This window comes from Quercus robur, chromosome 6 (genome assembly GCF_932294415.1).
Source record: "Quercus robur chromosome 6, dhQueRobu3.1, whole genome shotgun sequence".
NCBI lineage: Eukaryota > Viridiplantae > Streptophyta > Magnoliopsida > Fagales > Fagaceae > Quercus > Quercus robur.
In genome coordinates this window covers 41,846,840-41,872,069 of record NC_065539.1, presented here as the reverse complement: position 1 = coordinate 41,872,069, position 25,230 = coordinate 41,846,840, and the positions used below count along the sequence as shown (strand labels likewise).

The 25,230-nt window shown below is 34.2% G+C and overlaps 1 protein-coding gene across 3 annotated transcripts in view; it reads left to right on the top strand.

The window, feature by feature from the left end:
- Positions 1-16,038, top strand: part of LOC126688813 (pleiotropic drug resistance protein 3-like) — an 83,633-nt gene extending 67,595 nt beyond the window's left edge. Inside the window, exons 1-23 of one of the 3 annotated variants that reach the window (XM_050383675.1) lie at positions 1,923-2,402; positions 5,398-5,521; positions 5,703-5,788; positions 5,975-6,059; positions 6,373-6,532; positions 6,930-7,006; positions 7,091-7,144; positions 7,251-7,341; positions 7,835-8,136; positions 8,214-8,495; positions 8,593-8,820; positions 9,314-9,373; positions 9,458-9,611; positions 9,697-9,840; positions 9,952-10,025; positions 10,116-10,448; positions 11,060-11,350; positions 12,364-12,447; positions 13,155-13,288; positions 13,479-13,706; positions 14,412-14,583; positions 14,699-14,953; positions 15,631-16,038. In XM_050383675.1, coding sequence (XP_050239632.1) covers positions 2,068-2,402; positions 5,398-5,521; positions 5,703-5,788; positions 5,975-6,059; positions 6,373-6,532; positions 6,930-7,006; positions 7,091-7,144; positions 7,251-7,341; positions 7,835-8,136; positions 8,214-8,495; positions 8,593-8,820; positions 9,314-9,373; positions 9,458-9,611; positions 9,697-9,840; positions 9,952-10,025; positions 10,116-10,448; positions 11,060-11,350; positions 12,364-12,447; positions 13,155-13,288; positions 13,479-13,706; positions 14,412-14,583; positions 14,699-14,953; positions 15,631-15,897 — 4,020 coding nt within the window. In that variant the 5' untranslated portion in view covers positions 1,923-2,067 and the 3' untranslated portion in view covers positions 15,898-16,038. Of the gene's footprint in view, positions 1-1,922; positions 2,403-5,397; positions 5,522-5,702; positions 5,789-5,974; positions 6,060-6,372; positions 6,533-6,929; positions 7,007-7,090; positions 7,145-7,250; positions 7,342-7,834; positions 8,137-8,213; positions 8,496-8,592; positions 8,821-9,313; positions 9,374-9,457; positions 9,612-9,696; positions 9,841-9,951; positions 10,026-10,115; positions 10,449-11,059; positions 11,351-12,363; positions 12,448-13,154; positions 13,289-13,478; positions 13,707-14,411; positions 14,584-14,698; positions 14,954-15,630 lie in introns of those variants that run through there. The other 2 variants (XM_050383676.1, XM_050383674.1) reach the window with 2 other exon arrangements.
- Positions 16,039-25,230: the final 9,192 nt, after the last annotated feature.

Sequence of the window (25,230 nt, the reverse complement as noted above, 5' to 3'; positions counted from 1 at the left end):
TGGAGTACGGAATCTAAGCAAGCTATGATGTAAGCCCAACATTACCAAAACCCTCCTCCCCAACTAAAAGTCAGGCAGCAGGATTTTGAGGGGCTATTGTGGGGCCAGAGAACCCGTGGCCCAGGCCCACTCTACATTAGGGCCTAGGGCCCAAGCCGAGGAGAGCCATTGCCGAGGACGACCTTTTGCTCGGCACCTCACGAAATGTCTGAAGAAAGGGACAAACTGAGTTTAGGGGCAGGGTAAGGAAAAAAACTGCCAACATCATAATACAAAACCCTGTATCTGACAAGTCCATACTCTAAACCATACCCTTTAACTTTCCCAACGACCCCAAACCATACTGGGTATGGGTTGACAGGACAGGTCTGCACCCCAGAAAAGTGAAACTTATACGTGGACTTTAAAGAGGGAAACAAACACTAGTATGAAAGGAAGAACCCCCCAGAAGAAAAGATGACTCCCTCCCCCGGTAAAAGGGAGAAAGGGAAGGATATAAGGTTCCTTGGACGGCGTCCGAGGACTTAAGTCCTATAACCCGTACTAATGGAGGGCTTAGCTAGTCAAGCCAGGCCCGCCCATATAAGAACTTCCATAGACGCCACGATTAAACCGTCCACCTGTGCCCAAGGTCATGCCTTTCAAGCCCACTCTCTACAAATCATATTGTTGGGGCCTTTTGCATACGAGCCCAACGTCATTCCTAGGCCGTTAAATAAATCGTGTCCCTACAATACTATTTTGCGTTAATATGATTTGGTAGTATGTGTGTGTGTGTGTGTGTGTGTGTGTGTGTGTGTGTTTTTTTTTTAATTTTTAGTTTTCCATCACATGTCTTCTCTTTTCCTCTTATAACTTTTGTTTTTTTTTTTTTGACATAATACTTAGTTATTTTATAAGTGAGATTCTAAATTTATATCAAAATACAATCTTGGCTATGTATTTGAATGTGTCTATCAACTATTAAAACCGCCCAAGATGAATATGTATAGACAATATTTTTGTTTTAATTTTTCATTGATTTATTATTTAGTTATAACATCAAAATTAAAATAGATGAATTTGTAAAGTTAAAACTGCCTAAAATGAATTTGTAAAGCCAATATATTTATATATTTAATATTGTCAAAAAATTAAAAGTAAAAAATAAATAATAAAAAAAATAATGATGTGGCCAATGATGTAGTAGATGAGGAGGCTAAACAAAAGCGTAGCAACAATAAATGCAATATAAAGGCCAATTAAAGGCAATTAAATCTTAATAAGTGAAAGTGTATGCAGTCAATTTTTTTTTATAAGATCACGTTCTCTTTACGTGTTTTTTTTTTTTTTTTTTTTAAGGAAATTCTCTTTATGTTGTTATACAAATTATTTTCTTTCAATTCAATAGGTGAAGTGTTCAATTTTAGAAATAAAGTCTACTTTTTTTTTTTTTTTTACATATTATTTTATATATTACATTTATAATATGGTATAATCTCCTAGGAATTTTTTAGAAATATGCAATTTCATCTCATGCATCTATATTAGTAAACAAAACCCAATCAATAGTTCAAAGTTACTCATACGATATGAAAAATTATAAATATGATAATCTCTTCTAAGAGAATAAAAATTTTGAATAATATATTTGAAATTTAAACAGTTTAGTTATATAGGAAAAAAAATTAAGAAAATATAATGCACAATAACATAATTTAGCAAAATATATGGACCACCTAAAAAATGAATAATATCAATCAAAAAAATCCAAATAATAAAAGGATGATATATTTTTTGGGATAGATAAATGAAAAATAATTTTAGAAATTATTTATTTTTTGAGTGAAAAAATTATTTTTCACAAAATTTAAAGAACAAATTATATATTATACCATAACTACAAAATAATTATCAATTCCCACGCATCGCGTGAGTTTGCGACTAGTTAAATTTAGAAAGCAATATCTTTTCTGTTCTTGGGTTATTAGAAATACAAGTAGTCTACAATACTCATTATAGACAACCTACTAATTTTAGGCAACCTCACTGAAGGCCAAGAAAAAAACAAATATATCAGTTCAAAAAATGGAGCTAACAACAATTGGAAAAAGCAGCCAATCATCATTTCAACACCATGCTTCAACTCTTGATGCTGGTGGAGATTCTATCTTAGAGGAAGATGAGGAACTTGAGCTGCAATGGGCAGCAATTGAGAGACTACCAACATTCAAACGGCTCAGAACCTCAGTATTTGATATTGATCATGACAATGGAAGTGGAAAAGAATTTAAAGGTAAGAGAGTGACTGATGTTACCAAGCTTGGAGCAGTTGAAAGATATCTGTTTATTGAGAAGCTCATAAAGCACATTGAGAATGATAATCTCCGGTTGCTGCAGAAACTAAGAGACAGGATAGACAGGTATCTCAAATTTTAGTTCATATATAGTGAAATGCTTATCTCATTCCAAATGCTTCGTTTACATATATTTCGTTACCAGCCAGAATAGCACTCCAAAGGCCTCTAGATTACAGATGACTGAAGCTATGTTTTTATTTCTATTATGACCTCTAACTTCAGCCTGTCACAGCACAGAATTTTCTGCAACTTATATGCAATCAAAGTAACAATACATGTAGTTGAACTTGACTAGTTTGTTGAGAAACCACGGCTGAGCCTAAAAGTTTGGGAGCAAGGCTTAGTTGTTGTTATTATAAGTGATCAGAGCAGTAAAGCTTTTTTGGGTCTTATATTAGTTATGTACTTCGTGGTCAAAGTAAACTGGTTTAATGAAAAAAATAAAAAATAAAAAATTGACTAAAATCCAAAACTGACCCAAGTTTCAGTTTTTATTATTTCAGTTCTTCAAGTTTTAGTTTTGTTATTTTAGTCCTTTACGTTTTAGATTTTGTCAATTCAATCTTCTGTTAAGCTTTCGTTAACTATGGCTGATTTGGGGTTTTTTTTTTTTGGTAATTAAAAAAATGAGAAACTGTTATTACAAAAATAAAAAATAAAAAATAAAAATAATGAAAGAAACTAATGGGAGCGACGTCGTTCCCATGCCTTGAAAACAAAACAAAAGACCCCACCCCCACCGAATCACCGATACCCTACCTCACCAATTTCTGAGAACAAAATTAAGGGGTTGAAGGACCACTCATGTGGTGTTTTTGAGTGCTGGCTACACTCTGCACAATATCGAACCAGGCTTTGCAAGAATGGTTCCAGTTGTGCGAGGATGGTCTGATTTTTTGCCCACACTGCTGAGGAACTCCAGCCATTATATGTCTCTACTGGTTCTGCTGTTCCCTCTCCTTGCTGCAGCCATGAGCCTCCTACCAGGCTCCTCTTCATTGGTATTCGTCATATCTCCATCAGCATTCACTCCACCAATGTCTCCGTTTGCTAATGGCATGTCACACTCAGGTTGGCCCCAACCAAATGTTCCGGCTTTGCATCTACCAGGAAGCAATTTTCAGGGGCAAGGGATGTCGTTCCCCTTAGTTTTTATTTTTTATTTTTTTTAATAACAGTTTCTCATTTTTTTAATTACGAAATTAATTAATAAATAAATAAATAAAACCCAAAATGGCGTCATTTTGGTTAGTAATACGGCAACAGTTAACAGAAGCTTAACGAGGGATTGAATTGACAAAATCTGAAGTTTAGAGGACTGAAATGACAAAACTAAAATTTAGAGGACTGAAATGATAAAAATTAATATTTAGAGGCTCAGCTTTTAGCCAAAAAAATTCCTTTGATGATACATCCAAATGGGACGGACCAATAGGGGCCCAGGCCCCCCGGCCCAAAAAAAAAAAAAAAGAAATAGTTATATAAACTACTTTAAGCCCAGCCAACCCTTATTGAGCCCTCTAGCCTCCATCTCAAAATTCCAATCTGCCCTTTCAAGTGGTTAGAGATTTTTTTTTTTTTTTTTGGCAACTAATGAGTGGGAGAGTCTGTGTAACGACCCCACTCCACCTGTGTAGATATTATCCACTTTGGAGCTTCATACCCCTCACAGTTTTGTTCTCCCCCAAAGCACACAACAGTGAGGGAAAAGACCTCTACACATTAAAGAGAGGTTATTCCTTATAAACACATTCACATGTGCTTCCCTAGGCGATGTGAGATTCCATGGAATGCAAGACCCCCTTTTTTGGGTCACTACAATTCACCCCCTTACAGGCACATGCGACCTCGCGTGTGGGGCCCACACTTCTGGCTAAGGTATGGCTCTGATACCATTTGTAACGACACCACCCCACCTGTGTAGATATTGTCCGTTTTGGGGTCTTATTCCCCTCACGGTTTTGTTCTCCCCCAAAGCACACAGCAGTGGGGAAAAAGGTCTATTCACATTAAAGGGATGTCATTACTTATAAACACATTCTCATATGCTTCCCTAAACAATGTGAGATTCCATGGAATGCAAGACCCCCTTTTTTGGGTCACTACAGTCTGAGTTGAGAAAGTGAGATGTGAGTTTTGATTTGTATGTTTTGATTTGTATATAGTTTTTGCTAAAGTATTTGACTCTGAGTTTTGATTTATAAAGTGATAATAGCATTTGATTGTTTGACACATTGACAGTTTGTTGGTAGTGGGGCAATATTGGGAATAGGAAACAGAGATAAAGAGAAAGAAGGGAGTAAAGGACATATAATGCATTATAAATTAGTAGTGAGGCTACCAGTGTGTTTGGGGCAATGGGTGACAAAGATAAAGAGACAAAATGACAAAGATAATAATAAATAAATAAAATGAAATAAATAATATAGTATATATGTGACACAAATTTATTAAAATAAAATTGTCAATGTTTGATTAGTCTTTTTGTGAGATAATAAATATAATTTTTATTTTATTTGTAAATCATGAGAAAATCAACAACAATATTTGATTTTTTCAAAAGAAAAGATTCAAATTCAACATATATAGATGCAATTGTGAATTTTTTTTTATTTTTTTTCGCTTATTTCTGGCCCCCCTAACTTTAAATCCTGAGTCCGTCCCTAATCCAATCCACAAAACCAAACTACCATACATATCCTTGGTTGTCCTGCCCTTAGGCTTTGACAGGAATTGAAAAAGGAAAGCCTTTTAATTAGTTGTAGGAATTGTTAGGTGGATAAAATCTGTGCTCAAGGGTTAGATATTTTCTTAATTTATTTAAAACTTTCTTTGATTTGTCATTAATTTTATTGTGTTGCAGGTAGAAAATGCTGGATCCTTTTTTTTTTTTTTTTTTTTTTTTTTTTTTTTTTTTCTGCTTCTAACTATCTTTGTTTATCTTTCTTGTCATATGAGTTTTATGCATGTGTATATCAATGTATATGGAACTCTTCCTGACTGACACTAGTCAGATATGTATCATTTTGATGAATTAAAAAGTGAATTTTCCTGTTAGAGTGAACGTAAAGTTACCTACTGTGGAAGTGAGATATACAAATCTCTTTGTGGATGCAAAGTGCGAGGTAGTTCAAGGAAAGCCTCTTCCAACACTATGGAATTCCATCATGAGTCCCTTATCAGTAAGTCGGCATTTCTACCTTCTAATTGTAGAAATATCCAGGCCAACTTCCTGCTCTACCTCTAAATCCTGAGTCGAAGAAATAATACATTAAAAAAAAAAAAAAAAAAACCACTGTCGTCATCAGCAAAAAGAGCTACAACTTTTGATTGACAATTCTACTGAATTTATCTCTTGGACAGGTTTTTACAAAGGTAATCCAGTGCAATTCTCAAGAAGCCAAGATAAACATTTTAAAAGATGTCAGCGGCATCATCAAACCATCAAGGTAAGCCAAATATATGTTCGTTGCATGGCAACAAAGCATAAAATTTATATGGTTAGAAATTTACATTAAATCAATGCTAACAGAACCAACTCACCAAGTTAGCCAAGTTATGTAAGTAGAACAGTATGCTAAGATCTGGGAAGGGGGCCAAAATTGTTCACTTATGGAATTTCTCTATGAATGCAGGCTTACACTTCTTCTTGGTCCGCCAGGCTGTGGGAAAACAACCTTATTATTGGCTCTTGCAGGAAAGCTTTATCAATCTCTCGATGTTAGTATTTCAAAAAACTATAGTAGACAAGCTTAAAAGCAATACAATGCTAGGAAATAAATTTTCATTCTTAAAACAATTCAAGATTCTATATACTTTAATTTAAAATCATAAAGAAATTACACCCAAACATGGGTAGTTTCAAAAAACATGATCAGCCATCACATTTATGCCTTTTCATGCACATAAGGATTCCAATTACTATGAACTTATAGGAAACTAATCTTATTTATAGTACATATACATGTTTACAAACTAATCATATCTGGATGTCACAATCTGTACAATAATCTTCAGCTTTTCCTTACTACAGGTGGCAGGGGAAATCTCTTATAATGGCTACAAGCTAGATGAGTTTATTCCACAGAAAACATCAGCTTACATAAGCCAACATGACCTGCACCTAGCTGAGATGACTGTGAGGGAAACAATCGACTTTGCAGCACGCTGCCAGGGTGTTGGAAGCAGAGCAGGTAAGGTTCCTTGTTTCCTCCATGTAGTTATTAGCAGGGTAGTTGTGCACTCATAACAAATTATTTAATTTGAAGTTATTTCTTGTTGAAGATTTCTGTTTATGAAATTTTAGTGAAAAAAAAAAGAGAATCAACATAAAGATCTCCATGATTCAGCCGTGTGCCTATATCCACAAGAGTGAGTAGCTAATCATTCCTCTATATGAAAAACTAGGGTTTACATGTTTATACTGCCAGTCTGCCCCTATTAAAAAACCCTAACCCAGTACATTGAATTTCCTAACATACCTTACTGTACCTTGAGACATTTAAACAGGATACTTGTGTTACTTTCTCATTCAGAATATGAGCCACTACCAATAACCTCTTTTTTTTTTTTCTTTTTTTCACTCTGCAGATATCATGATGGAAGTAAGCAGAAGAGAGAAGGAAGAAGGGATTGTCCCTGACCCTGACATTGACACCTATATGAAGGTATTCATAAGTTGGCAAATTTTTTTTAAAGTAATTACTAAAAGTCTTTTGAGAGTATATTAGGCAGTAACAAAATACCTGCAGGCAATATCAGTAGAAGGACAAAAAAGAAATCTCCAAACAGACTACGTTTTAAAGGTAGCTTTTCTTTAAGCAGAGCTTGATTAAAGTAGGCAATGGAATATTTCAAACAACAAGTTTTTATCAAATTTGATGTGTAAAGTACAATATTTTGGCCTTTTAGATCCTTGGACTCGATATCTGCAGTGATACAATGGTTGGAGATGCATTGAAAAGAGGCATTTCCGGTGGCCAGAAGAAAAGGTTAACTACAGGTTGTTAAAAATGATAAACATGCTGTTAATTTCGTTTAGCTAATGATTCTACCACTACTAGCACATCTCTATTTATAAATTCTATAAGAGGTTCCCTTGAACAAGAAAAAAAATCAATTCAAGCTTGATATCTTTCTAAAAGCTTTTGTTGGGCAATCTTTTTTCTACTTCCTCCCACTTTCTTTTGTGGGGCAATTAAAATGGATTGAATAATAGTTAAATGATAAAGTTCATAATTTCTTCACAGCTTAAACCTTAGGGACAAGTGAGAATTTATCATGGTATTAGAGCATGTGGTCCTGAATTTGAACCCTGTGTCGACTCTAACTGCCATTTTAAAATTTAAAAATCTCACATGAAGTGGTAGTTTATCAAAAATGGTCTTACATTTGTAAAACCTGTTCCCTAGTGTTGTGAGAATAGGAAAGAAAATATTTTCCATGTAGGAATATTCTTCTCAACCCAGGATTTTCATGGCTACTTTGCCTGGCAGGGGAGATGATTGTTGGTCCCACAAAAGCTCTTTTTATGGATGAAATATCGACTGGACTAGACAGTTCCACAACCTTTCAGATAGTTACCTGCCTTCAGCAATTGGTGCACATCACAGATACAACTGCATTAGTTTCACTTCTTCAGCCAGCTCCTGAAACATTTGATCTATTTGATGAAGTGATATTAATGGCAGAAGGGAAAATAGTATACCATGGTCCTCGAACTAACGTGCTTCAATTTTTTGAGGATTGTGGTTTCAAGTGCCCAGAAAGAAAAGGTGCTGCAGACTTCCTTCAGGAGGTGAGAGAACATGATTCCTGTTTACAGTTGACATTAATCCTAATTGTTTCATATGCTCAAATTTCAAACATTTGCAGGTTATCTCCAGGAAGGATCAAGCACAATACTGGTACCATGCTGACCTTCCATACAATTATGTTTCAGTGGATCAGTTCTCTCAAAGGTTCAAAGCTAGTTCTTTAGGACAGAAGTTAAATGATGAGCTCTCAAAACCATATGATAAATCTAAGAGCCACAATAGTGCCATGTCATTTGATATTTACTCTTTGAGCAAATGGGAGATGTTCAAAGCTTGCATGGCCAGAGAGCTACTTCTCATGAAACGGAATTCATTTGTCTATATTTTCAAAACGATGCAGGTGATATTTTACTCATATGACTACTTAGGCTGGTGCATCTACAACAACATTCTCAATCACATTAAACTAACACATTTCCCCTTCCTTTATCCTGCAGCTCATCATCACTGCATTTATTACAATGACAGTATTTATGCGTACTCAGACAACTGTGGACTTGATCGGTGCCAATTATTTTTTGGGCTGTCTATTTTATACAATTGTAAGACTCATGACTAATGGAGTTGCAGAGTTGTTCTTGACAATCACTAGACTTCCAGTGGTTTACAAGCAAAGATCATTGTATCTGTATCCAGCATGGGCATATTCTATTCCAGCATCTCTCCTAAAGATTCCACTTTCTTTGGTTGATTCAATACTTTGGACAGTAATGACTTACTATGTTATTGGGTATAGCCCTGAGGTAGAAAGGTAAGTACTTTTCAAAATCCAATTGAACAAAAATATTAGAAAGATAATCTCTCTCTCTCTCTCTCTCTCACTCTCTCTCTCTCTCTCTCTAAGCTTTAATATACATTTTCTACATATGGTTTAGGTTCTTCTTCCAGTTCCTTTTGCTGTTTGCTCTACATCTAGAATCAACGTCCATGTGTCATTTCATTGCCTCAGTTTTCCGGACTATGGTTACTGCATCAACTTGTGGTGCTTTGATCTTAGTATTAATCTTTTAGTTTGGAGGCTTCATTATTCCTCGACGTGAGTATAAATTATTTGCTTTGATTCTCAGGGATAACAACTAGACTACTTACCGAGTTTCTTCTTTGTAGCCTCTTCACCACCTTGGACCTTGGTTGAGATGGGGTTTCTGGCTTTCTCCCATGAGTTATGCAGAAATAGGTATAGCACTAAATGAATTTCTTGCTCCACGATGGCAAAAGGTACTTCGAAGAAGACCTAATATTTTTTTGCCATGCTACTTTACAAGAGCAACTAAATAGCTTTAGTTCATTTTCATTTTGTAGGTTTCGAAAGGAAACATGACCATAGGAATGGAGGTTCTAACTACTCATGGTTTGAACTTTGATGGCTATTTCTATTGGATATCATTGGGGGCTTTGTTCGGGTTCACAATACTTTTTGATATTGGATTTATCTTAGCCTTAACTTACATAAAGCGTAAGTTCATTTCAATTAATAAACAAGCATAAAGATTGGATTTTTAAATTCCATCCATTCACCTGTAAGCCTATCATGAATACAGCTCCAAAGATTTCTCGAGCTATTATTTCGAAAAAAAATTTCTCTCAGCTACGAGAAGCAGATGATTGTAATGGTAGCGCAGAACTGGATAACCAATCAACTCTAGCTACTTCACCGCAAACTACTGCAGAAACAAGAAATTTTGGTAAGATAAAACTGTTAGCCAATAAGTTAGTTAACAACAAAATTAATTCTCAATACAGTAAATAAATTTTTGGTTCTAAGATGATACAAGAGAATGTGGTTGGTTGTACAGGGAGGCTGGTCCTGCCATTTGAGCCCTTGACAATATCATTTAAAGATGTGCAATACTTTGTTGACACCCCTCCGGTAATCAAGTGCAAATGATGATTCACATATGATTATTTTGAATATGTATACAAGGTAGAACTTACTTGTTACTACATTCCTTCTGCACAGGAAATGAGAGAGATGGGTTTCAGTCAGAAAAAGCTTCAGTTGCTTCGTGATATTACAGGAGCATTTAGGCCAGGAATTCTTACAGCACTTATGGGCGTAAGTGGAGCTGGAAAAACAACTCTCATGGACGTCCTCTCTGGGAGGAAAACTGGAGGTACTATTGAAGGAGATATAAGAATAGGAGGGTATCCCAAGGTCCAGAAGACATTTGCAAGAATATCAGGTTACTGTGAGCAGAATGATATACATTCTCCACGGATTACTGTAAAAGAATCAGTGACATACTCGGCTTGGTTGCGATTGCCACCCGAGATTGATTCAGACACAAAAGCTGTATGATATCCTCCAGTTCCTCTCCATAATTATCAATAGTACTATCGTATATAATTTCAAACAATTTCTGAAGGGACTTAAAATGAAAGATGATCTGCTTTACTAAACTAAGCCTTATACCAACTATATGGACTGGCTACAAGTCTTTAGCAATCTAAGTAGAATTCAATAATTATTGTAAAGATAAGCAAATAGAGAAGGCATTGGTGGGTCTAATGGAGTGAATATTCAAGTTTTTGACTTGTCATGTGGATTGTGACTGTTGATTTTTGATTAAGATTAATACATGACATTGTCCCAAAAAAATATTGGCATGACAGAAACTTAATGACTTGCGACTTTGTGTCCACTAATGTGTAACATTTTTAACACTTAAACAACCAATGTAATTTGCTTAAAATGTGTGGGAAAAACAAGAGAATGATAAGGAAATTTCAAATCATGTTTAGATAAATGCATAAAATCCTGAATATTGGTGCAAATGGCACAATAACTGATATTAGTACGTAAAATTTCTATTGGAGTAAGTATACCGCTATAGATACACTACAAATTACATGGTCTAAAACATTATAATGCATTCATATCAGTCTCTACAATATGTCATGCAGAGATTTGTAGAAGAAATTATCGTAACAATTGAACTTGATGGTATCAAAGATTCATTAGTTGGAATTCCAGGCCAAAGTGGCCTATCTACTGAACAACGTAAAAGGCTAACAATTGCAGTGGAGCTTGTTTCAAATCCATCAATAATATTTATGGATGAACCTACATCGGGTTTAGATGCGAGAGCAGCTGCAATTGTCATGCGTGCAGTGAAGAATGTAGTATCCACAGGAAGGACAACGGTTTGCACCATCCACCAACCAAGCATTGACATATTCGAGGCTTTCGATGAGGTAGAAGAAATAGTGCCTTATTTTAGAAAATTACGACGTACTCCAGCTTTTAATATTGAGATTATAAGATTTATCTACTAACAAATTTTGGCTAAATTATCCTGGCCATAAAATTAGAAGTCATCTCATTCTTTTTGGGCTAATTATACTACAGGGTCTTTATAGGGAGCACGTTATTGGTATCTTGTCATCTGAGGAACATTGACCTGTCTAATGATTACAGTAGATGTGCTTTTCCTGTGCTAAAATCTACCTAAAAATCATATTTCTATCTTCCGGGTAGCTATTATAGGCTTTTAGTCTATGGATACAACTCAAAGGTCCTTAATCTGAACTAAATGTGGGTCGTAATATGGATTGTCATGTTACCCTATCGACAGCCATATTATTAGTTACCTGAAAAGTTTATGACATTTTTCTACCTGAATGCGTATCATTTTTGGTATTGCTTTTGCTTTCTTATCTAGAACAGTTAGAACTTGAGCCTAGTATTACAAATAACTCAAGGATGTACAAAAATACTAAGTTTTTGATGAGAAAGCAGATTTCAGCCTATTGCTTGTTCCAAGAGAGTGCTCTTGAAGAATTGAACCCATTCTTGTGCTTCTAAGCAACTTAGCCTTTAATTTCATTTCAAATCCTACCTGCCTATTGTTTTGTATGTACCAGTCATTCTAAAGCAACATGCTCTGCAATTTTTCCTTCCTCATAGTTGTGGATGAGCAGACTATACTAACATTATCCATCACTCTTTAGTATCTTTCTGACTATGATTTTGATATTCTGTCATCACAATGCATGGTACAAAATTAAAATATATCACAATTTTGAGCATTTCATCAAAGTTTTATCTTTACTTAGATTTATATGGTATCTCAAACCATGAGGACAAATTGCTAAATTTATTAAGATAACATGAGGCACATATGGTTGACTGTAAAAGATTTTCTGTAATCTTCTTAGTGTTGCTATTAAATATTATTTTGTACAACTCAGTAATCTTTTTGGTGCAGTTGATTCTAATGAAAACCGGAGGACAGATCATTTATTCCGGAATTCTAGGTCATCATTCTAGTAAACTTATTGAATATTTTGAGGTATGCCAGACTGCCAACAATATATGTTGTAACAAGCAACAAATTTCTAGTCATAACATTGAACATTCTTTTATAGCATTTTATTTCCTTGCGTGGATAGACAACTGACGGATACTAAAACCATCTGAATATGTAATGAATAGACGTGTGAGAAGGATAAATTTTTGGCTGAATAACAAACATAACTTTACTTGCATAAGACATGGCAATCAACATTGAATCATGCAAGTTAAATAGAGAATCTCTAGTGCATGTAAAAAGTTGAGTTCCACCAAAAGCTTAACCAAAAATTGGATCTTGAATCCCAAGAAAATTTTAGTTAAAGTTTCCAAAGTGTTCTGAAATCATTACATAGGTTTCTAAATGTGCTGTTATCTTCTGTATATTGATTAATCCAAGAATGTACATATCAATTTCCAAAGTGCTTGAACTATATCTACATATGCCAGTAACCTCCTCCACCTGTCGAGTCCCTGCAGGAAGTGTTAAAGTCTTACCTTATTTTGGTGGAATTAGTGATTATTATTTGCCCTTAAAACATTACAATCATTAAAGGGAATATATAATACTCTTAACAAAAAACTTGAAAGGTTAAAAATGCTCACCATTGACTATCTTTCACTTCTTTAAATTTGACAATATTAAATAAATCCAAGCATGTAGGTTGCTATAAATCACTGAATACAATATATTTTTCTATTCAACAGGGTATTGCTGGTGTGCCAAAGATCAAAAATAATTATAATCCAGCAACATGGATGTTAGAAGTTACTTCCGCTTCAGTAGAAGCAGATCTTGATATAGATTTTTCCAGAATTTATAAGGATTCACCTCTGCATCGGTTAGTATATATTTACAAACATTGATAGGAAAGCATTATTTTGTTGCAAATCATGTCGAATTAATTTCCTAAAAAGGCATGCATCACTCTATCTAGCAAGTTTAATCTTTTCCCAATCGTTTACACATGGTTATGATAATTTTATTTGGTTTCTAATTAATTATAATCTTTTATTGTTCTTGTATTCTAGTGACACCATTGAGTTGGTAAGACAGTTGAGTGAGCCACAGCCAGGTTCAAGAGACTTGCACTTTCCCACTCCTTATGCACAAAGTGGTTGGGTGCAGTTTATGGCATGCCTATGGAAGCAACATTTATCTTATTGGAGAAGTCCTGAATACAACTTGGCACGTTTACTATTTATAATTGCTGCAGCACTGTTGTTTGGGGCAGTCTTTTGGCAGAAAGGAAAGGAGATGTAAGCATCTAGATATACATGCATACATTTAGATAACAATTTTTTTAGAGAATTTTAAAATACATACATCTAGACATACATATGCATTGAAATAACTAGATCTCTGAAAAAAAATAAAAAAAATAAAAAAAACTTTGGGATATATTTTTCTATTTCATTGTTCTTTTAACTCTTACTTTAAAATTGTTCTTTTAACTCTGAGGGGGGGGGGGGGGGGGGGGTTGGGGGTTGTATCCAGCACACAAAGCTCCCACTTATGCGGGGTTTAGGAAAGGTCATGGTAGGCAGTCTTACCCCAAATTTATTGAAAAGACTGATTTTCGGACTCAAATCCACTACTTGTTGCTTTTGGTGGAAGACATTTGCCATCACACATAGGCTCAACCTCTTAGTTTGGAGGAAAATAGAATAGAAAATTTCTCGTGTTTATTCTCAATAATAAATTTCTTTCAAAAGACAAAACATTGAAAACCACTATGATGCAGTCTTTTTCATTTCGTTCATTACTTTAATACATAAATAAATGAAACATGTCAAACACTCTGTCATTACCATCCTTATCCATGGTAATAAACAAAAATTACAAGCTTGATTGAACTCTTGTTTAATAATTGTGGATATTATAAAGCTTCCTGCAGCTAATATTTGTAGTAGACTGGCATGTGCAGCTTTTAAATTCCTTCTTTTTCTTCTTTCTTTCCAAAGAAACACTGAGCAGGATTTGTTCAACATTTTTGGATCAATGTATATGGCTGTAATATTCTTGGGCTTAAACAACTGTTCAACAGTTCTTCCACATGTAGCAACTGAGCGCACTGTTCTGTACCGGGAAAAATTCGCTGGAATGTACTCCCCAAATGCTTACTCATTTGCACAGGTTTGATAGTGCTTCTATCAAAGAACAACAATTTTTTTATTTTAGAAAATCAATTGTATGTCTTGATATTTGATGGATAACAAGGGTAATAATTTTTTTTTTTTTAATGTTGAAGGTGATCATGGAAATACCTTATGTAATTTTGCAAACAATTTTGTATGTGGCCCTTACATATCCAGCAATAGGATTCTACTGGTCAGCTTACAAGGTCTTTTGGTACTTCTATGCCACATTCTGTACTATTCTCTACTATGTATATTTAGGGATGCTGCTAGTTTCAATGAGCAAAAGTATCGATGTAGCTTCCATACTGGCAGTTGCAATCTACACCATATTCAACATTTTCTCAGGCTTCCTTATGCCAGGACCGGTAAACCCCTTAAACTCTTCTATAAGTAGTCACATAGAATGCTGGTTTAATCTTATAAACAGGAAAAATATGTTAAATGGATAGAAGCATTTATAAACACACAACGGATATCTTCCTCTGTACCATAAACATTCTCATTCTTGGAATATTCGTTACCTTGTCTATCTGATGTTTAAAATGATGAAAATGAGAATGCAAAAATAATGTAGTGAGTTACCACTTCTTACTGAAGTTTCCTAGAAAGGTGGAAGAGCATTAGAGAAAAATTTTCTGCATGTGCCCCCAAAACTTTTTGCTATTTTCATAGAGTGATGTTATATAGGGCTACTAAATAAGCCTTACAAACTGCATGTCAACTTCTAAAGGCAATCAAAAAAAAAAAGTAATTCAGAAATTTATTTATTATGTTGTTGATGTAGCACCAATCACATTGATTGTCACCTCAGTTTTTGGTAGTATCTTTAGCATTTTCCATTCACAGAAGATAGCAACACCAATTTCAGTTTCTTTCCTTACACATGTCTGCATGGGTACTAGGGATTTGCAAATGGTCTCTAAAAAGTGATCATACCTGAATGGATCATAAAGAAAGTTGTTCCATGGTGTAGTTCTTCTTATACCATTAAGCATTGGGTACAGTCAAGCTAAACATAATAACTGTGTTACTTAATATGCAGAAAATTCCTAAATGGTGGGTCTGGTGCTATTGGATCTGCCCTACATCTTGGTCCCTAAATGGCCTGCTGACTTCACAATATGGAGATATAAAGAAGGAGATACTAATCTTTGGGGAGCTCAAGACAGTTGGTTCCTTTCTTGAAGATTATTATGGCTTTCGACCTGATCAATTGGGCCTTGTGGCCTTTGTGCTCATTGCTTATCCAATTATTTACGCTTCCCTGCTTGCCTATTGCATAGGGAAACTAAATTTCCAACGGAGGTAGAAATGAGCTAAAAATTGCTTGAAATACACTCCACGCAAGCGTATGGCATAAATATATGTATAGATATTTGCAGTTCTATTGCATGACAAGAAAAATAGTTTTTGACAGTATATAAATTCTGTGACATGCCATATAGAACCAGAGACTTTAGAATCAATATCTTCCCTTCCATCAGAAAGACAATGTGATGATGGGTGGTATTTGACAACTCAATTGTATGCCAAGAAAATATAGTTCTTGTAGCATGGATTCTTATGGTTAAGTGTGTGGCTTGGGATGGGACTAATAAGGCTCTAGCTCTAATGGGCCTCAGACTTATCTGTCGACTCTTGACAAGCCCAAAGTTACCATTAATTATATAACAAGTACCACTATAGAAATATAATTGCACTCTAGGCCTTATTAATAAATTATTCCCAAGATTCTAATATGATATCATTTGACCCTTTCATGAAATATCCATAGTGAACAAAGTCATAATGTACTATCACTTTGTAAACAACTATTTTATTCCTTGAATACCTAGTTTAATCTTTTAGTTATTCATATCTATGAAATCTAATTTCATAAAATATGAACTTTAGTAACTCTTTACTAAAGTGGCCAACCCTAAATAACCAGTTCCCATTAAACTTATCTCAAGGGGATATTTAATGTCTCCATAGAAAGAGATTATAGATTCTATCTTGAAAATATGTGTTCCCTCAACACTATGTGTAGTTAACCAACATACTAAGGTTTTGAACGTTAAACTAAATCTCACTCCTGATATATCAAAGTAACCCACATTTCATGATTGGGTTCACTATCCTCTCAGGATTGAGAGTTTATGATATTAGAAGTCGTGAGATTAATTATTCAGTTAACTGTTATCTGAATAATTAATCTCACAGTAGTCCAATTCAATATGTCTTACACACTTAAGACATATTAACACATCAACTAGAAGTCTCCACTTCCATGATCAAGACAAAATATCTTAGTTGATGTGTTATAGTTTTCATAAATAAAACGCTCAATTTTATCATCGACTACGAACTATATTTTGAGTTTATAAGGAACTTGTGATTTATATATTCTGTAATTAAATCACATAAATCACATACAATACATCTCAAGGACTATAATAATGTCCCATTAGTTCATTTATAAATAGTCTCATATAATTAAACAGTTTAATTATTTATAACATACCAATAAATTAGATTTTAGGGCACAAACCCTAACAATACTAATATGCCAATAATTGCGTGACACATAACCCGCTATATAAGGGCTTTGTAAAATCTCGTCCTTCTTTAGTTTACCAATCCAAAAATGAAAATCTCCTTCAGTCGCTCCACTGACTCTTTCCTTATTTCTATTTTACTAACACTAAGCTATATTGTTACATAATATGGGTGAATCTGTTGATTGGTAATATCCGATGTGTTAAAAAACCTAAATTCAGCCCAAAATTGGCATAAGGAAACTGAGTGCAAGTGAAGGCTACCCTTTAAGAGATGATGTCGGTTGAAGTGATAGTCGATTTCAATATGCTAAGTGTGCTTATGAAAGACATAATTGTGGGCAATGCGAATAGTACTCTGATTGTCACAGTGGATACAGTACTCGTGTAGGGAGCACTTATATTTTCTAAGAGACATTTGAACAATAAAAGCTCAGATATAACATCAATAAGGGCTTGGTACTGGAACTACTACAAAAAACAGTTTCTCAATGTGGTGGAATGATGATCGATAGGATTACCGACCCAGTTTACATCGAAGTAGGCCTACAAATTAAGGGATTACCAACAGATTTTCTCTCTCAAGCGGACATAAATCTCATTCGAGCAGCATTTAATGTTTTGCTTGAGAGAAAATCAAGGTTCGCTCAAGCAAGCTTCTACAAAAAGCACATCTTCAAGTAGTTTCAAAACTTCACAACTGACCGAGGGTACCCACCATATTTTAGATTACATTGTCTAAGGATATCTGCCAATTCAAATCCTAATTATTGGGTTCTCTAGAGTAAAACTGATAGGTCACTGGACTAGGCAACGGAAATAAAATTTTGGCCAAAATACAAATTGGACCTTCTAAGTTTAACTTAAATTCATTTGAGCCTTCTAACTTTATTTTCGTTCAATTGAGTCTTTTAAGTTTCAAATTTATTTAGTTTAAGTTTTTTGTTCAATTTCGTTAAAAAAAAAATTGTCATTAAGTACGCAATTAACTAATGAAAAAAAAATTAAAAAAAATTCTCACATAAAAGATCTATAAAACATTTTATTAAATTTATAGATATTTTTTCATGTGAGAAAACATTTTTTAAATGGCAATTTTTAAAGAAATTTGACAGAATGCTTGAATTAAATAAATTTGAAACTTAAGAACTCAATTAAACTAAAGTAAAGTTATAAAACTGAAATGAAATTCAGTCAAATTTAAAGGGTATAATTTGCATTTTAGCCTAAAAGTTTTGGGTTATGTGTGGGCTGAAATTAAGTGTGGTTGAAAACAAAAACATATTGTGCAACCACAATCAATACCATCTTATCAAGATTATAAGGAGACGTGGATCAAGTGTAATAGGTGTGAACCAAATTTGTGAAATTGGTTCGATGAATTAGGTTAATACATTCCCTTTTTCAATCGTTGTTTAAACTTTAACTTAAAATCAAGGGCAAACAAATAATTTTACAACATAAGGATATAAATATCATTTTGATTGCAATCAAATCCAGAGGGAAAAGGGTATCATGGGAGCAGAATTGTAATTTCAACTTTTGAATTTCCAATCACTTCACATAAAATGACGTGTCATAGGCTCCAATTGGACTATTGAATTAAAAAATCAATTACAAACAATTGATTTTGATTGGTTCTGTAGGGTCACGTTTTTCAGGCCTATGGTCCAAGATGCGCGGGACCTTAAACTAGTGAGCCCGGTACAATGAATTTGTAGAGAGTGGCCCAAAAAGCTAGGTTTTAGGGTATAGACAACGGTCATCACGGTATTCTTTACGATCAGGTTGAGGCGAACTGGGTTCGTCTGTTGGGTTGGTCCTCGGCACGGCCTGGGGAGCCTTTTTTGGTACCACTGGTGTGTTAGAGGTCTCCGCGCCCCACCCCTCTCTGTTTCTCTTTACCCTCCTTTTATAGTAGTTTTCTTCTTCCTGAATGGGTCCCTAGGGTAGGTACTTTTCCCATCGTCCCTTCCCTCCAGTTGTTGGGAGTGGTTGTAAGGACAGAGAAGTATGGCCGTATCAGGCACAAGGCACTGAATGCAATAATGGCAGCCTTTCCTTCAAACACTTTCGTTGTCATTTTCTACTTTAGTACTTTTCCCGCTCTGTGGGATGATAGGGAGTGTCACTACCGGTGGCAGGTTACCTCCTCCATCCTCGGCTACACTGTGCCAAGAATGGCTCTATCCGTGGCCGAGGAAGGGCTTTTCCTCCCTACCACCGAGGATGGATTTTTCCCTTGAGCTGGACCTTTGGCCCAATATAGATATTGACATGGGCCTGCTGGTCTTTTACCCCCCACAGGTTCCATTTGGATTTAATTTAAAATCAATGACATGTCTTCATCCTATTAATTTTGACTAAAAATAATGGTAATGATGCACAATTGATTTATCCGATTGTCAAACATTAATGATCCCTTAATTTTTGGTGAAATTACACTTTTAAAATAGTTGATTTAATAATAATTGGAGCATATTATTGCTAAAATGTAAAATTGAGTTAATTTAGACCTATCAATGCTAAAATGGAGTTAATTTGGGGGCCTATTAATGTTAACTAGTAAGTTGTCCGTGCGATGCACGAATAATGTTATAATATTTTATGTAAAAAAATTTTGGAAAATGTTATAAATATATTATACTCCATATTATATTTATTATAAAACTTTGTTAGTAATTATAAATTGTACACACATATCTATTATAATTATTTTGTTCAAGTAATGAGCAATAATTAAAACAACTTTGGAGTAATATTGCGGTATGGTGATGCTTGTAAAGCTTGTTGAGGGATATGTTATCATAATCTATTTCTTCATCTTCAACGTTTGAAGTTTAGTCCGTCTATATTTGTTCAATTTTTGAGCTTTCATCACTTTTTTTTTTTTTTTTTTTTTTGCATCATTTGTGCTAATCACTAATGAATTGGCACCAGGAGATTCTTGATTGGATCTTACGAAGTTTGGACTTTGTAGCTAAGATCTTAGTAGGTATTTGCATTCATATTAAATTTCAATAATGTAACAGTTTTTTGTACATGTTTTTAAATATATATTTTTTGTTAATTTTTAAATACTGCAGCAAAAGGAATTAATATAGTATATTGAATTGTGTATATATGCTTTTCTTCCATACCTTTTTGTGATTTGAAGGTGCATAAAAAAATATTAGCAACTATGTAATTTTCCAAACCATTCTTTAGACTAAATTCATTCAAATGAAGAAAATCCATTTTTTTCCTAATTTTTTTTTCAAATCATGTGGGATTCCTTCCCCAATATCAATAGTTTTACAATAATTTAAATAAGTTGTACCTTAGTTTGTTTTTCAGCAAGATTTCTTGTAGATTTATTTAAGATTTTTTTGGCATCTCGATCAAATATCACAAAAATTGTTTTGTCAATTGCATCAAAAACTTCGATTTGAATCTTGTATCTAAAGTAGTTTGCAATTGTGTGTGTGCATATATATATAGTAGTTATAGTAAGATGAATATATTATAAATATTTGGAGAGTATGTAGTTAATATGAGTGCCTCTAACCTTGGGATAGAAAGATTTGTTTTTGTTTCACATTTTGCATGCCAAAATGATTTTGCTTGTGGTTTGACATTCCTTTCACAAAGCACGCACGAAATGTAATATCAACCCATTGTTGTATCAATGTTACTTATCGTTGGAATACCCTAGCAAATCGCATCTTGCAATGAACTTTGAAATTAATATGTATTATTATTTTAATGTAAATAATATGTGTATTATTATTTTTTATTTAAATGATGAGTATAATTTGAAATGATTAATAAACTTGTTTTGTAGGATCTCATTCAATGCATTTTATCTTTACTATTGTTTTCATATTCTTTAAAGATAAATCCTCCTATGAAAATTGTTTTGCATATACTTTTGGTATTTCTTGTATAGGATAATGCTTTTGACCATTCCTATCATTGAATTTTTTTAAAGAAAATATTAAGTAAATTGCATTTACCACACGGGGGTGTGGCTTGATAGTAGGAGTCCTCATCCTGCACCCAGAGATGAGCGGTTCGAGTGATAGCCTCGGCAAGGCCCACGTGGTACACGTCGTATTGCCCATTGCCATCACGTGGCGTGGGGTCGATGAGCCCACACCGGAGACCTCCTTTTTTTTATTCAGCAAAAAAAATTAAGTAAATGACATTTTGTGAGATAGTATATGCTATTTATAAGACTTTTTTGTTATTATAAATTTTAGAAATATGCATTTATCAATTATTTCAGCAACCTCAAGGATCTCAAAATTTATATATCATGGGGTCGATGAGCCCACACCAAAGACCCCTTTTTTTTATTCAACAAAAAAAAAATTAAGTAAATGGCATTTTGTGAGATAGTATATGTTATTTACTAGACATTTTTGTTATTATAAATTTTAGAAATATGCATTAATCAATTATTTTAGCAACCTCAGGGATCTCAAGATTTATATATATATTTTGCACTAATCGATGACAAAGAGAATTTGTCTGCATAACTCGCATAGAACATTATTAATGGACAAAAGCGTATTGAATTGAAATTGGGGAAAAATGAAGACGTGATTTCATGAAATGAGATTTTCTAAAAGTATCATCTATGCGTGGGGGAGGAGGAAGAGATTTTGTAAGTGGGTAAGAGTTTTGGCTTTGATTTACACGTGGGAAGGGTCAAACTTGGGTCGTAATATGTAAGGTCATAACTGGGCTTAGGTTATACATAAGGTTTGGTCTATTTTTAGAAGGTAGTCTATTTTGTAGAGAATAACTTTTGATCTAATTGTCAAGAGTAGCTCATATCTATATAATACTAAAAGTTGAAGCGTATCATTTAATGTTGTTATACTTACGTTGAGCCACATCAGCAGCCATGTCATTTCCATCCTCTTTTCTGAATTTGTCCTATAATTTTAAAATAGTTTTTATCAATTTTAAAATGCTGATAAATATAAAATAAATTTCAGCCCTATCTCCACCATAATGTTCACTTCTTCTAAATTTAATTCCACCATGAAACCCAAATTCAAAGCCTTTTCAACTGAAATCCTTTGTAAAACCCTTTGCTTTCACGCTTTAAACTTTTTTGTTTTTCCTTTCCTTTTGTTACACAGTTTCAATTTCCTGCCTCCCCACATTTTAGTTCTTTTCCCTTCCCGTTCAACAGTTTCACATTCTCCCTACATTTTAGTTCTTTCCCCTTCCCCACCTGTTGTTCTATGGTTTCACATTAAATTCACACCAGCCTCACTCCCTTCTAACAGTAGTCTCTCTAAATACTGACAGAAGCTGCTAAGGTATCTCTAAATCTCAGTTCCTTTTGTGCTCTATTCTTTTGCTTGATGTTTTTTTCCCCTTCTTACTGCCTCTTTCATGCATTAGGGTATTGAATTTTTTATTGCTGTAGAGTTTATGGGATAAAGTTGTAATAATGAGTACACTTATGGATATACATCTCCCCTATAGGCTTAATACATTTCACCTTTTACACATCCCAAGTAACCTTTTCATTCCCCAAAGTTTACACATTCCAATCAGACTTTATTTCTAACACTCCCCCTTGGATGACTACTTTCTAAGAATACGCCTCGTTAAAACCTGCCCAAATAAAAACCCTGTAGGAAAGAATTTTGGCTAAGGAAAAAGAGTACAATATTCTTGTATAACTTCTAGTGCCTTAGGGTTGCCTCATTAAATCCTTGCAAAGGAAAACCCAATGGGAAAAAACCTTAGCAAAGGAAAAAGAGTACAATCAACACACATCCTTTAGAAAATTTACCCCCCCTTCATGAATACATAGAATTTCCATTGTTCATGGTACTCATATCCTTAAGTCGGCGCATACCAATATTGTGCACCATCTTCTTAAAATTCACAGTTGGTAATGGCTTAGTGAACATATCGGCCAAATTATCACATGATCATATCTGCTTAACATCAATATCGCCACTCTTCTGGAGCTCATGTGTATGAAAAAAATTTGGTGCAATATGCTTGTTTCTATCACCCTTGATATAGCCTCCCCTAATTTGAGTGATACAAGCAGCATTATCTTTGTATAATATCGTTGGACTATTTATGATTGATGATAATCCACAGTTCTCACGAATATGTTGAATTACCGATCTCAACCAAACACATTCACGACTCTCTTCATGAATTGCAATAATCTATGCATGATTTGAGGAAGTAGTAGAAATTGTTTGCTTAACAGATCTCCATGAAATAGCAGTATTTCCATAAGTAAATATATATCCTACTTGTGATTGGCCTTTGTGTGGATCAGAAAGGTAACCTGCATCAGCGTATCCAGCTAATTGTGGTTTTGATCCATTTGGATAAAATAATCCCAAATCAGTAGTCCCACGAAGATAATGTAAAATATGCTTAATTCCATTCCAATGTCTTCGAGTTGATGCAGAACAATACCTTGCTAGTAAGTTAACTGCAAATGCTATATCAGGTCGTGTGTAATTTGCAAGATACATCAAAGCACCAATTGCACTAAGATATGGTACTTTAGGACCAAGAGTTGCTTCATCATCTTCTTGTGGTCGAAACAGATCTTTCTTGATATCAAGTGACCAACCCACCATTGGAGTGCTCAAAGGATGAGTTTTATCCATGTAAAATTGCTTCAGGACTTTTTCTGTGTACATTGATTGATGAACAAGAATTTCATTTGGAAGATGTTCAATTTGCAGGCCAAGACAAAATTTTGTCTTACCAAGATCTTTCATCTCAAATTCATTCTTTAAACAATTTGCTGTTTTTGTTAACTCTTCTAGAGTCCCTACAAGATTTAAATCATCAACATATACTGCAACAATAACAAATCCGGATTATGATTTTTTTGATAAAAACACATGGACAAATTGAATTATTCTCAAATCATTCTTTTAAAAGATATTCACTGAGGTGATTATACCACATGCATCCGGATTGCTTAAACCCATATAAGGATCTTTGTAGCTTGATAGAATACATACTTCGGGATGTAAGATTATATGTTTCAGACATTTTATATCATTATCTAATGATCCATACAGATATGCTGTAACAACATCCATTAATCGCATATCCAAATTTTCTTTTGCTACCAAGCTAATTAAAAATCTGAATGTAATTGCGTCCATTACAAGAGCATATGTTTCTTCATAATCAATACCAGGTCTCTACGAGAAACCTTTTGCTACAAGTCGCACATTGTATCTTGTAATTTTATTTTTCTCATTTCGATTACGTACAAATACCCATTTGTATCCAACAGGCATTACACCTTTAGGTGTTCGAACTATAAGTCCAAAAACTTCACGTTTACTTAGTGAATTTAATTCTGCTTGATTCGCCTCTTTCCACATTGGCCAATCATTTTTCTGTTGACATTCATCAGCGGTTTGTGGTTCATATTCATTATCATTACTTCTGGTAATATCAAGAGCAACTTTATATGAAAATATGTTGTCAACAACGATTTTATTTTTATCCCATATTTTTCCTATATGTACATAATGTTTCGAGATCTCGTTATTTTCAGGTACCTGATACTCTTCAGGGGATAACTCTTCAAGAGGTTTATTTTCAAGAGATTTTTGTTCATAAGTTTTGGATAGATCAATTATTTATGTAACCTGTTTCCTAGGTATAGCCTCTTTATGGGATGCAACTTGTTTTTCTTATACTTTTCTCTTCCGGGGAATTTTATCTTTAACACCAATAGTGTAACACCCCATAATTTTGATATCAATTAAATTATTATACATAAATTATAGAGGAGGCCTATAATTAAATGGATTAAATTGATTTGGGCCTAAGATATTAAAAATAATATAAATACTATGGGATATAAAGCCCAAGTGAGGTGGCATAAGTAAATATATGGGCCTTGAAAACCCTAGCCTTCTTCCTCTTTAGTCACACGTGTATTTTACTGATGGAGGCATCCTTTTTGCTTCAGCCGACTACTAAGCTTTGCCTTCTGTCACTGTGGCTGTGAGAAGAGACTACAGGTATGGTTTCTATGACTATTTTAATGGAAATAGAAATCCTATGATTGTTATCATACTTAGACTAGACAAGTACATATA